This window comes from Syngnathoides biaculeatus, chromosome 14, assembly GCF_019802595.1.
Source record: "Syngnathoides biaculeatus isolate LvHL_M chromosome 14, ASM1980259v1, whole genome shotgun sequence".
NCBI classification, from domain to species: Eukaryota; Metazoa; Chordata; class Actinopteri; order Syngnathiformes; family Syngnathidae; genus Syngnathoides; species Syngnathoides biaculeatus.
The window spans coordinates 25989883-26003180 of NC_084653.1; the positions used below are offsets into that span (position 1 = coordinate 25989883).

Here is a 13298-nt window from a genome sequence, read left to right on the forward strand (position 1 = left end):
TCATTTGCTCTGGTGAGTGAACAACTTCTTGATGTGTTTCCAGATTTCCGTCATCTTCACGCCGTATATGATTGGATTTAACAGAGGATTGTACACCACCACCTGCAACATCATGATCAGACGAACGCTCTTCGGAAGTTCCGACTGCATCTGCTCCACGACCACGTCGAAGACAGCCAAGGAAGAGAAGCTGATTAAAACCATCAGGTGAGGTACGCAGGTCTCGGCCGCCTTTTCCCGAACTCTGCTGCAACGGCGAAACACGACGAGAAATATTTTGGTGTAAGTGTAGAGGATGAACAGCACAGGGATGACCCCGATGTTTATAAAGATCAACACGCTATAAATGACCAGCGTTTTAGATCTAGCGCAGTGAAGCCTGTTCACAGAGATGTTGCAGAAAATCCCTTTTAAGACAACTTGCACATTTTCTGCTTTGCATTGAGAACTGTTGCCACCGCTATCTGGCAGGCGGTAGACACCAGGCCAAAACCAAGAAGACGGTGACAGTGGAGGGGCCCATGGTCGTCGCATACTGCAGAGGCTTGCAGATGGACACGTACCTGTCGTAAGCCATGGCTGACAACAGTAAGAAGTCTGATGTCGCAAATGTAGAAAAAAAACAACTGCGACATGCAAGCGGTGTGAGAAACAGTTTGCCTTTCAGACAAGACGTCCACGAAGAGTTTGGGGTAGATGGCGGTGCTTAACAAAAGCGAGTTGACGGATAAAGCTGCAATGAAAACATACATGGGCTCGTGAAGGTTCCAGTGGATCCAGACGACACAGATAATGGTGCAGTTAGAGCAGAGGATGAGAACGTAGAGTATCAACAAGAACACAAAGTATACATATCTGTACTTGTCCACGTCTACGTAGCCACCGAGAACGATGAGGGCGTGCGTTCCGTTCATCGTGTGCGCGACGACGCCGTCGGTCAAGAGTCGGAGGAGCGTCGAGTCTTTTATGGCGACCGCTCAGCCTCCGCGGATCTCATTACGAGCCGCTGTCATGTCAACAAAGTCCCCAAAGTCTATTTGGACTTTTTGTTGTTCACGGCGTGAACCTGTCCGTCACCGACAGCAGGGTCGAACATTCGGTGGACACGATGTCCTCCCGTGATGAGTCGTGATATGATTTGACCCCAGTTGGTCCTCAGGTCCCTTCGTCGTTGTCCTCTCCTTGCTGCCGGACTTCGACGATCAGGTTGCACAGTAAGACCAGGACATCAGCCAGACTTATTTCAGTTGTGTTTCATGGTCTTGAATAGTGAATCAGAACACCTGGGTTCATTTCGTCCGAAGACTGCAGTTTCCTGGGCAGTCCGTGTGGTCGGAACAACAGCGACTGCCAAGGTACGAAAAATCTCCATTCAATTTGTGCATTGGTCTGAACCATTTACATATGAGGAGGTGTAAAAATCTGCGTTTGATAGCTCTTCTGAGCCACGTGCTCGCCCTGTACGTCACAGAAAAGTGCATGTAACTTTGTGGTTAAAAAAAAAAAAACAAAAAAAACCAACTTGTGAAAACTTGAAACGGGTATCGGGTATTGTCTATCAGAACAAGTGTTTTTTTTGCAACCCACTGAACATATTTTGGGATGCTGTGGATCTGCACGAATGTCCGGACCAACACACCGATAACCTGATCACCTCGATGCAAAGAAGTAGCCTTGCACTGCGTCAGGTTAGCACATTGATGTTCGCTGAGCACATGCTAATCCGCACGTCATTCAGTCTGTCTTGACTGATCATTATTTTGGTTACCTTCCTGTCACCCGAAGTGCTCAATGTCAGAACAAGTGCTCCTCTACCAGAGGCCAAGTGCTTGGCACAGTATTTGAATTTCTCCTGGTTCTGGAGTGGGTCCTCCAATCTTGCAGTCGGCTGAAGGTGTACTCGCACCTTTCGGGTTTTGCATTCATTCATCCATCCATCCGTAATCCAGTTTCTTCTGATCGTCCAGGTTGAGCAGGATACAGTCTAAGCAGGGTGGAAGGGGCCTCAACTCAACTCAGAACTGTTTTCGGATCCCTGAATTTTTTCTCAGGGTGAGTCCAGCCACCTTACAGACTAAAATCATTTCAGTTACTGGCGTGGTCAACTTGTCTTTTTGATCAGCAACCTATGATCCTCTACCACGAACCGGGTATTTTCAATTTCTCAACGATAATCCTTTGCAAGAGGCCTGGCACTCGGGGCAGTGTTTGAGTGCTTCCTAGTCCTGGAGCAAGTCTACCAAAGTCGGACTGAACCGTAGCTGCCCTTTCAGTTTTCAGGTAATGGACTGTGGTCCTCCAGTGATTTAAAGTACCTCTGCAAACTTCACCTACCCCATTTTGTGCAGTATTTCTGTTCGTCCTCACCCTTGACCGGCACATCGGTGCCATAAAAAATTGTCGAGCACCGCTGGCTCACAGCATGAACATTGGGATTCAGTCGTTTTACAGCACTCCAGCTTTTATTTGAGGTCAGTTTGCTGCATCAGTATGGAAATATGTTGGTTTAATCCTCAGGTGTCAAACTCCAGGCCCGGGGGCCAGATCTGGCCTACCACAAGATTTGAGGTGGCCCATGAAGACAAATGATGTATGTCAACGTCGATGGTTCAGGTTAAACACCTTCTGAAAATGTCAAATCGTCACATCATAAATGACAACAATGAGATATTCCGAGCATTTTTGTGTTAACCAACGAAGACAATCGTGGGGAAAAAAAAATACTGCATACCCTTGATTTCAAAACGAGTTCATACATTTCATGTGGAAACATGATATAGATTAGATACGTGAGACTTTTGAGGTTTCAGTCATAACGACCCTCTGGAGGGAATAAACGTAATTACAACGTGGTCGGCGACAAAAATTGGCCATAGCGACGCTGGTTAGTCAGTTCTCATTGAAACAATGTGAGCTAATTTATCTGAAATTATTTTGCAGACTCTCGAGTTAAAACTCGCAGACAGAAGTTTGAAAACCACTACCCTTTGGGAAATCTGGCTTGTGATCAGGACCGAATAAAGGAAGTACCAAAAGACAAATAACAAAACAGCAAAACCTGTTTGGAATAACGTCAGAGTCCTTTAATTTTCAATATAACGAAAAGTGACAACATGATTGAAATGGGAAATCCGATTTATGATATTTCCTTCCAATTGCCCAGGCCGATGTTCTTGTCTGGAGGTCGACCACCAGCTTTACGGTCAAAAGGAAGGTCATCTGCGGGTAGAGACTGGGACAGATTCGGAGCAACGTTGTTTGTTGCTACACTGTTTAATTAGACGGGAAAGAAATGATGTAAGCATAATGTCATAACAAGGTCTTTCCGGGGGGGGGGGGGGCTGCTAATGATGAGCTGGTGGTCACGGTGACGTTCTCATGGGAGACTGCAGCCGACAAACAAGTTGATTCGCTGGACAACACTGGCAAAGTGTCCTTAACGCAGTATTTTCAAGTCAATTTTATTTGTGTAGTTCCAATTCACAGCACAAGTAATTTTCAACTTTACTTCCAGTGTGGGGGGACGCTCATCTAGTTTATAAAACAGCGGTGAGGTCGGCCATGATGTACGGACTAGAGACGGTGGCACTGAAGAGACAACAGGAAGCAGAACTGGAGGTGGCAGAAATGAAGATGTTGAGGTTCTCCAGTGACCAGGTTGGATAGGTTAGAAATGAGCTCATTAGAGGGAGGGACAGCCAAAGTTGGAGGTTTTGGAGACAGGGTTCGATCGAGAGAGCAGACTTTGATGGTTTGGACATGTCCAGAGGCCAGAGAGTGAGTAAATTGGTAGAAGGATGGTCAGGATGGAGCTGTCAAGGAAGAGAGCGCGAGAGGAAGACCAAAGAAAAAGTTGACGGATGTGGTGAGGGAGGACATGAGGGCAGTTGGGGTTCGAGAGGAGGATGCACGAGATAGGCTTAGATGGCAAAAGATGACGCGCTGTGGCGACCCCTAACGGGACAAGCCGAAAGGAAAAGAAGAAGAAGAAGTATCAAATTCATTTCTGTCACGGGCCAAATTCTCGTTACATTTTTCCTCAGAGGGCCATTATGAGTGCGAAAGCATAAAACTATTTTTTCACCTCATCATATTTACACACAGAATTTATGAACGAGTTTTGGAAGGTAATTGGGTTTTCAACCGTTTTTCATGCTTGGTTCAAAAAAAAAAAAAAATACTCGTCCTACCTCAACATTTTCGTTGACGATACGAGACCATTTGAAATTTTGGTACAGATTTTCACAAGAATCATGGAAGTTGACACACTAGATTTGCCTTTGTGGGCCACAACAAATCATGTGGAGGGCCGGATCTGGCCCCCGGGCCTTGAGTTGGACGGCTGTGATTTACAGTTTCATTAACTCGTTCATTACTTCATCATGTTTTTATTGACGTTATATTCCTTACATTCTCAAAATATGGACGTGACCTACGATTTCAGACAATGTCATGTTTGTGATTTTATTCCAAATACTGTACATGAATTATGCTGAAATATATAAACGGTTGAAAACGTGCAAATAGTTTCGGACTGAATTGCTTCAGCAGTGCTCTTTATGACCAGATTTGTTGGATGGTTTAAAATAGCAATTCAAATCGATTTGACTACAATTTTTTTGAGCTTTGATTCATTCACTTGACGATCATTTTACTCATCTAAATTTGGCGGACTTGTTGAATTTCTTTAGTGATGGCTTTAACTGGGTCTGGATTTTTTTTTTTTCTTCAGTGACATTTGTATTTTTTACAATATTCATAACGACGTGCGTTTCTGGAAATAAAAGCATGACAATGAGTCCCGGAGAAGATGACGCATTTTAATGTTGGGGCGAAAAAACACTTTCAAAGCTGCTTCAGAAATCCCAGAAGTGGAAAACAAACAAAGAAAAAACGCCATTTGCCTTTTTTTTTTTTTCTACGAGCAATTGGTCTTTTTAAAAATAAAATAAAATGAAATGTGAAATCAGATTTTTGGCAAATAAAAATCTTTACATTTTTAGGCTGTATCACCCTCTCCCGTCAATCTCTGCATCCTTGGAGCATGTGACGAATACATTTTTTTTTTGGGTCCTTCCAGTGAAGCAAATTAAATCGGACAGTATAATAAAACAGGACCGACTCTTCTTGAATCTGAGCCTTTTCTTTATCATGAATGTTATATCGTACAATCAGTTGTAGACTGAGCACATTCTCATAAAAACATCAACAACATCACGCAGCTATTATTTATCCCAAAATATTTGAACCGATGAAATAAATTCAAGCTGTTGAATGTTGACATTGATTCATTTGCTCTGGTGAGTGAACAACTTCTTGATGTGTTTCCAGATTTCCGTCATCTTCACGCCGTATATGATTGGATTTAACAGAGGATTGTACACCACCACCTGCAACATCATGATCAGACGAACGCTCTTCGGAAGTTCCGACTGCATCTGCTCCACGACCACGTCGAAGACAGCCAAGGAAGAGAAGCTGATTAAAACCATCAGGTGAGGTACGCAGGTCTCGGCCGCCTTTTCCCGAACTCTGCTGCAACGGCGAAACACGACGAGAAATATTTTGGTGTAAGTGTAGAGGATGAACAGCACAGGGATGACCCCGATGTTTATAAAGATCAACACGCTATAAATGACCAGCGTTTTAGATCTAGCGCAGTGAAGCCTGTTCACAGAGATGTTGCAGAAAATCCCTTTTAAGACAAACTTGCACATTTTCTGCTTTGCATTGAGAACTGTTGCCACCGCTATCTGGCAGGCAGGTAGACACCAGGCCAAAACCAAGAAGACGGTGACAGTGGAGGGGCCCATGGTCGTCGCATACTGCAGAGGCTTGCAGATGGACACGTACCTGTCGTAAGCCATGGCTGACAACAGTAAGAAGTCTGATGTCGCAAAACTGGAGAAAAAAAACAACTGCGACATGCAAGCGGTGTGAGAAACAGTTTGCCTTTCAGACAAGACGTCCACGAAGAGTTTGGGGTAGATGGCGGTGCTTAACAAAAGCGAGTTGACGGATAAAGCTGCAATGAAAACATACATGGGCTCGTGAAGGTTCCAGTGGATCCAGACGACACAGATAATGGTGCAGTTAGAGCAGAGGATGAGAACGTAGAGTATCAACAAGAACACAAAGTATACATATCTGTACTTGTCCACGTCTACGTAGCCACCGAGAACGATGAGGGCGTGCGTTCCGTTCATCGTGTGCGCGACGCTCGCCGCCGGTCAAGAGTCGGAGGAGCGTCGAGTCTTTTATGGCGACCGCTCAGCCTCCGCGGATCTCATTACGAGCCGCTGTCATGTCAACAAAGTCCCCAAAGTCTATTTGGACTTTTTGTTGTTCACGGCGTGAACCTGTCCGTCACCGACAGCAGGGTCGAACATTCGGTGGACACGATGTCCTCCCGTGATGAGTCGTGATATGATTTGACCCCAGTTGGTCCTCAGGTCCCTTCGTCGTTGTCCTCTCCTTGCTGCCGGACTTCGACGATCAGGTTGCACAGTAAGACCAGGACATCAGCCAGACTTATTTCAGTTGTGTTTCATGGTCTTGAATAGTGAATCAGAACACCTGGGTTCATTTCGTCCGAAGACTGCAGTTTCCTGGGCAGTCCGTGTGGTCGGAACAACAGCGACTGCCAAGGTATGAAAAATCTCCATTCAATTTGTGCATTGGTCTGAACCATTTACATATGAGGAGGTGTAAAAATCTGCGTTTGATAGCTCTTCTGAGCCACGTGCTCGCCCTGTACGTCACAGAAAAGTGCATGTAACTTTGTGGTTAAAAAAAAAAACAAAAAAAACCAACTTGTGAAAACTTGAAACGGGTATCGGGTATTGTCTATCAGAACAAGTGTTTTTTTTGCAACCCACTGAACATATTTTGGGATGCTGTGGATCTGCACGAATGTCCGGACCAACACACCGATAACCTGATCACCTCGATGCAAAGAAGTAGCCTTGCACTGCGTCAGGTTAGCACATTGATGTTCGCTGAGCACATGCTAATCCGCACGTCATTCAGTCTGTCTTGACTGATCATTATTTTGGTTACCTTCCTGTCACCCGAAGTGCTCAATGTCAGAACAAGTGCTCCTCTACCAGAGGCCAAGTGCTTGGCACAGTATTTGAATTTCTCCTGGTTCTGGAGTGGGTCCTCCAATCTTGCAGTCGGCTGAAGGTGTACTCGCACCTTTCGGGTTTTGCATTCATTCATCCATCCATCCGTAATCCAGTTTCTTCTGATCGTCCAGGTTGAGCAGGATACAGTCTAAGCAGGGTGGAAGGGGCCTCAACTCAACTCAGAACTGTTTTCGGATCCCTGAATTTTTTCTCAGGGTGAGTCCAGCCACCTTACAGACTAAAATCATTTCAGTTACTGGCGTGGTCAACTTGTCTTTTTGATCAGCAACCTATGATCCTCTACCACGAACCGGGTATTTTCAATTTCTCAACGATAATCCTTTGCAAGAGGCCTGGCACTCGGGGCAGTGTTTGAGTGCTTCCTAGTCCTGGAGCAAGTCTACCAAAGTCGGACTGAACCGTAGCTGCCCTTTCAGTTTTCAGGTAATGGACTGTGGTCCTCCAGTGATTTAAAGTACCTCTGCAAACTTCACCTACCCCATTTTGTGCAGTATTTCTGTTCGTCCTCACCCTTGACCGGCACATCGGTGCCATAAAAAATTGTCGAGCACCGCTGGCTCACAGCATGAACATTGGGATTCAGTCGTTTTACAGCACTCCAGCTTTTATTTGAGGTCAGTTTGCTGCATCAGTATGGAAATATGTTGGTTTAATCCTCAGGTGTCAAACTCCAGGCCCGGGGGCCAGATCTGGCCTACCACAAGATTTGAGGTGGCCCATGAAGACAAATGATGTATGTCAACGTCGATGGTTCAGGTTAAACACCTTCTGAAAATGTCAAATCGTCACATCATAAATGACAACAATGAGATATTCCGAGCATTTTTGTGTTAACCAACGAAGACAATCGTGGGGAAAAAAAAATACTGCATACCCTTGATTTCAAAACGAGTTCATACATTTCATGTGGAAACATGATATAGATTAGATACGTGAGACTTTTGAGGTTTCAGTCATAACGACCCTCTGGAGGGAATAAACGTAATTACAACGTGGTCGGCGACAAAAATTGGCCATAGCGACGCTGGTTAGTCAGTTCTCATTGAAACAATGTGAGCTAATTTATCTGAAATTATTTTGCAGACTCTCGAGTTAAAACTCGCAGACAGAAGTTTGAAAACCACTACCCTTTGGGAAATCTGGCTTGTGATCAGGACCGAATAAAGGAAGTACCAAAAGACAAATAACAAAACAGCAAAACCTGTTTGGAATAACGTCAGAGTCCTTTAATTTTCAATATAACGAAAAGTGACAACATGATTGAAATGGGAAATCCGATTTATGATATTTCCTTCCAATTGCCCAGGCCGATGTTCTTGTCTGGAGGTCGACCACCAGCTTTACGGTCAAAAGGAAGGTCATCTGCGGGTAGAGACTGGGACAGATTCGGAGCAACGTTGTTTGTTGCTACACTGTTTAATTAGACGGGAAAGAAATGATGTAAGCATAATGTCATAACAAGGTCTTTCCCGGGGGGGGGGGGGGGGCTGCTAATGATGAGCTGGTGGTCACGGTGACGTTCTCATGGGAGACTGCAGCCGACAAACAAGTTGATTCGCTGGACAACACTGGCAAAGTGTCCTTAACGCAGTATTTTCAAGTCAATTTTATTTGTGTAGTTCCAATTCACAGCACAAGTAATTTTCAACTTTACTTCCAGTGTGGGGGGACGCTCATCTAGTTTATAAAACAGCGGTGAGGTCGGCCATGATGTACGGACTAGAGACGGTGGCACTGAAGAGACAACAGGAAGCAGAACTGGAGGTGGCAGAAATGAAGATGTTGAGGTTCTCCAGGTTGGATAGGTTCAGAAATGAGCTCATTAGAGGGAGGGACAGCCAAAGTTGGAGGTTTTGGAGACAGGGTTCGATCGAGAGAGCAGACTTTGATGGTTTGGACATGTCCAGAGGCCAGAGAGTGAGTAAATTGGTAGAAGGATGGTCAGGATGGAGCTGTCAAGGAAGAGAGCGCGAGAGGAAGACCAAAGAAAAGGTTGACGGATGTGGTGAGGGAGGACATGAGGGCAGTTGGGGTTCGAGAGGAGGATGCACGAGATAGGCTTAGATGGAAAAAGATGACGCGCTGTGGCGACCCCGAACGGGACAAGCCGAAAGAAAAAGAAGAAGGCTTCCTGTGTGGGGGAGGGACCCGCTTAAATAGAGCACGAGTGTTTATTATGTTGACAGTGCTGGCTTGGGAGTTGAGAGAGGTCGAGCAAGCGCTTCGCAAGTGACATCCATCAGCTCAAGAACTTTGAATGACCCGATTTCGGGACTCTCGGCAGAAAAAAAAACTCTGAAGCTCACGAGTGCGTGGATGATTTCAATGTATAGTTCACATGTTTTCTGAGGAGACAGTAGAATGGAAGACTCCTTCCCGGAGCTGTCTCAGAGTTCCGAGGACTCGGTTTCAAATCCCGGCCCCGCTTTTGTGGCGTTTGCATGTTCTCCCTGTGCCTGCGTGGGTTTTCTCCAGGCACTCTGGTTTCCTCCCAGAGTCCCAAAACATCCATGGTTGGTGAACTGAAGACTCTCAATTGCCCGTAGGTTCAAAGATGAGTTTCAATGTGCCCTGTTATTGGGATGGTGACATCTTCAGGGTGTACCCCACCTCTTGGCCAAAGATAGCTGGGATAGGCTCCAACACACTCGCGACCCGCATGAGGAGAAGACTATCTGTCCATCCATTTTCTCAGCCGCTTATCCTCACAAGGCTCGCGGGGAGTGCTGAAGCCTATCCCAGCTCTCACCGGGCAGGAGGTGGGGTACACCCTGAAGTCCATCCGTTTTCTCAGCCACTTATCCTCACAAGGGTTGTAGGAGCGTGGAGCTATCTTCAGATTTTTTTTTTTTATGGGATTCAGATCTGGGTTTTGTGATGGCCACCCCTAGACAAGTTCTTTTTTCATGATGGCGTCTTTTCTGTGAAGAGCACCAGTTCCTGCTGCAGGTGAACAGCCCCACAATATTCTGCTGCGACCTCCGTGTTTCACAGTTGGTGTGGTGTTCTCGGGTCTACAAATGTCCCCCTTTTCCCTCGAGATGTAACTTTGGTCATTGTGGCCACATAGCTCCATTTTAGTTTCATCAGACCACTGGACATGGTTAGGTTTGGGGTCTTTGTGTCTTTTTGCAAATTGTAACATGTTTTTTTTTTTTTTTTTTAATGTTTCTTTGGGAGTCGTGGATTCATTCTTGGTGAGTGGTCTTCCATCCCATGTCGGTGCAGGACTTCTTTCACTCTAAAATCCTGTCAGAAATTCTCGCTCTCATTATCGTGACATTGACAAAATAATAGAAAAATAAGAAGAGGTTTACTGTATAACGATTTCAGACAGTGAGACAAAAAATGAATTGTGTGTTTTTTGCACAATTTTTGTTGCAGCCCAAGTTGGGGTTTTGTTTTGACAATACTTTTCGTGTGACAAGCCCTGTCTCAAAACTTTCAGAAAGTCAACATGGTACAGTTCAGTGTGACGAGTCCATTGAAGTTCATTTTAATAGAGTGAGAGTAAGATTTAAAAAAAAAAAATGATAACACTGAAGCATAACTTCAAAGTACAGCCCATTAACAGTACTTATAGTAGTACAATTTTGTATTACATGCGACACCATCATGCAGTACACCAATCAAGATGGCCAAAGAAGATCAGAGGACACACTCATTCGTCATCAATTGATGGGTTGTCAATAGGGCTCCACGTCACAGTGATGGTGCACACGGATTTCCTCGGGCACCTGTCAGAGTTGTAATTGTGGCTCAACGGACTGTGGGATCGGCCCCATTATAAATGTTACCGAACGGGCTTACCGCGGGTCCTCTTCAGAAACGGTCAGGAAAACTGTCGCATTGCAAGTCACAAAGACAGTTTCTGAGGCGCATTGCGCCGTGCCGGGCGGGTAGAACTGACCTGGAAACGACAGAAAAGAACCAAGTGAAACCTGGATGGATGCATTATCCAACAAGGAATGATTGAATGGGCATCGCAAGACCTATTTTGTTGCTATGCAGTAGATTAAATCATGGGAGAAAGTTTATCCAACACAGCAGTGTGGAAGATGTCAAGAGTGGCGAGGTAGCCAGCAGGCTAGCTGGAAGGCAAATGTTTGGCACAGTCCACAATCATGAATGGCGTCAATGAGTGCAAAGGGATTCTGTACCCGAGGTCCAGCAAGGGATCCTGGTTAAAGTAAGCCTTTTTAAACCGGTCAAATCGTCTCGTTCCTCTTCAGTAGATAGTTTTCAAATAACCAAGTTGAATTTTACATTTTTTGGACGATTCATTCAGTGGGCGGCACGGTGGATCAGCTGGTAAAGCGTCGGCCTCACAGTTCTGAGGTCCCAGGTTCAATCCCGGACTCGCCTGTGTGGGGTTTGCACGTTCTCCCCGTGCCCGTGCGGGTTTTCTCCGGGCACTCCGGTTTCTCTCCCACATCCCCAAAAACATGCAACATTAATTTAACACTCTAAATTGCCCCTAGGTGTGATTGCGAGCGCGGCTGTTTGTCTCCATCTGCCCTGCGGTCGGCTGGCAACCAGTTCAGGGTGTACCCCGCCTCCTGCCCGTTGACAGCTGGGATAGGCTCCAGCACTCCCCGCAACCCTCGTGAGGATGAGCGGCAAAGAAAATGGGTGGATGGACGTATGGATGGATTCATTCAGTATAGTACAAGAAATAATGATAGGATTGTGATTTGTCCCTCATTCGTTACTGCCAATTCAAATAGCCAATGAGGTTTTAGGAGGCAAGTTTGGGAGATCCCATGAAATTCTTGATCAGTGTTTGTTAGGCATGTGTACAGGAGGTCTGTTTCGAGATCAAGATCTGCGCTTACCTTTGTATCTGCAGCCACTCAGGTAGGCATATGTGTCACTAGTTAACTCTGTAGTGCTCACAAGCTGTCCTCTCACGATTGTAGTGACGGTCTACATAGAACATGATAGGAGGTTATGAAACACCAGCCCTAAAACTCATTCATCAATTTTCTACATCTCCCGTCACATCTACCACGGCTCTTTACATGAATTTTATAAGTTCTTCTTGAGAAGATTTGCTTCTGACCTCTCCTTCTAAAATCCTCCAAGTTCCAGCCTGGCAATAACCTCTTGGCAAAAGGCCATCGCCCGCCTCTCAAATACTGGCTTACGTCTTCTTCTTTCAGGTACCTTGCTCGCGACAACGTACCCTATGCTACTTTCTGTTCTCTTCAGAAACTCACTATTTATTCTGGTCACCACGTACTCCTTGGAACTATGTAAAATCCATCTCCAACCGATGCTGACTTTCACGACCCATCGGAACGGAGGGTGGACCCAAATGCAGGACTCGGGAGACGCAGAGGTAATTCGGGAAAAATGTTTATTAATTCAAGGTCGGGGATCGGGCAGGCAGTCAGGTATAGCAGCGGTAATCAGGACGTCGGGCGTAGAGAGCAGATCAGCGGGCAGGCAGGAGTCGGTACACGTGAGATCGATCAAGGAAGGCAAAAATGTCAAAGGAGTCAGGCTCACGGGGTCGGTTGGAGAACAGGCGGAAGTCGGTACACACAGGAATACGATCAGAGATACGGGGGTGCTAGAACGGGGCATGAACCTCAACGATCTGGCGGAGGACTAGTCGTCACCGGGTCCTGTAAGTACCGGGCGTAATCAGGCAAAACAAGGTGCAGGTGTGTGCTGACTAAATGGCTGGCCACGCCCAGCCTGGGCAGGATGCCAGGAGCATGACACTAACCAGTCTTATCTTTTCAGATCTGCGACTCATTGTCACATTCTTATCTGCGAGGGGCTGACATCCCTCATCTACACAAACCTGGACCACATGGATCCCACCTTGTACCCCTTCAAACTCCATAGGACTTTCAGTGTGGCGTGCGTTACAAACAACAAAGAAGCATTTTCAAATATTGGTCAAGAGAAATAGTGAACAACAGGACGCAGAACTGGAGGTAGCAGAAATGAAGATCCTGCGGTTCTCGCTTGGAGTGAACAGGTTGGATAGGATTAGAAACGAGCTCATTAGAGGGACAGCCAAAGTTGGATGTTTTGGAGACAAGGTTAGAGAGAGCAGACTTGGATGGTTTGGACATGTTCAGAGACGAGAGAGAGAGAGAGAGAGAGAGAGAGAGAGTATATTGGTAGAAGGGTGGC

At 45.8% G+C, this 13298-nt stretch overlaps 2 protein-coding genes and 1 pseudogene across 6 annotated transcripts in view; 1 reads left to right on the forward strand and 2 right to left on the reverse strand.

The window, feature by feature from the left end:
* LOC133512551 (olfactory receptor 10J4-like) lies at positions 1-920 on the reverse strand (annotated as a pseudogene).
* Positions 73-13298, forward strand: part of LOC133512732 (olfactory receptor 52E2-like) — a 27200-nt gene continuing 13974 nt past the window's right edge. The window contains exons 1-2 of one of the 4 annotated variants that reach the window (XM_061842666.1): positions 73-207; positions 5332-5495. In XM_061842666.1, coding sequence (XP_061698650.1) covers positions 5356-5495 — 140 coding nt within the window. In that variant the 5' untranslated portion in view covers positions 73-207; positions 5332-5355. Of the gene's footprint in view, positions 213-477; positions 589-974; positions 1356-5331; positions 5496-13298 lie in introns of those variants that run through there. The other 3 variants (XM_061842667.1, XM_061842668.1, XM_061842665.1) reach the window with 3 other exon arrangements.
* Positions 8647-13298, reverse strand: part of LOC133512739 (uncharacterized) — a 27332-nt gene continuing 22680 nt past the window's right edge. For both annotated transcript variants that reach the window (XM_061842673.1, XM_061842674.1), the window contains exons 6-8: positions 11984-12074; positions 10959-11058; positions 8647-10885 (exon numbers count right to left, since the gene is read on the reverse strand). In XM_061842673.1, the coding sequence (XP_061698657.1) occupies positions 10810-10885; positions 10959-11058; positions 11984-12074 (267 nt within the window). In that variant the 3' untranslated portion in view covers positions 8647-10809. The remainder of the gene's footprint in view (positions 10886-10958; positions 11059-11983; positions 12075-13298) is intronic.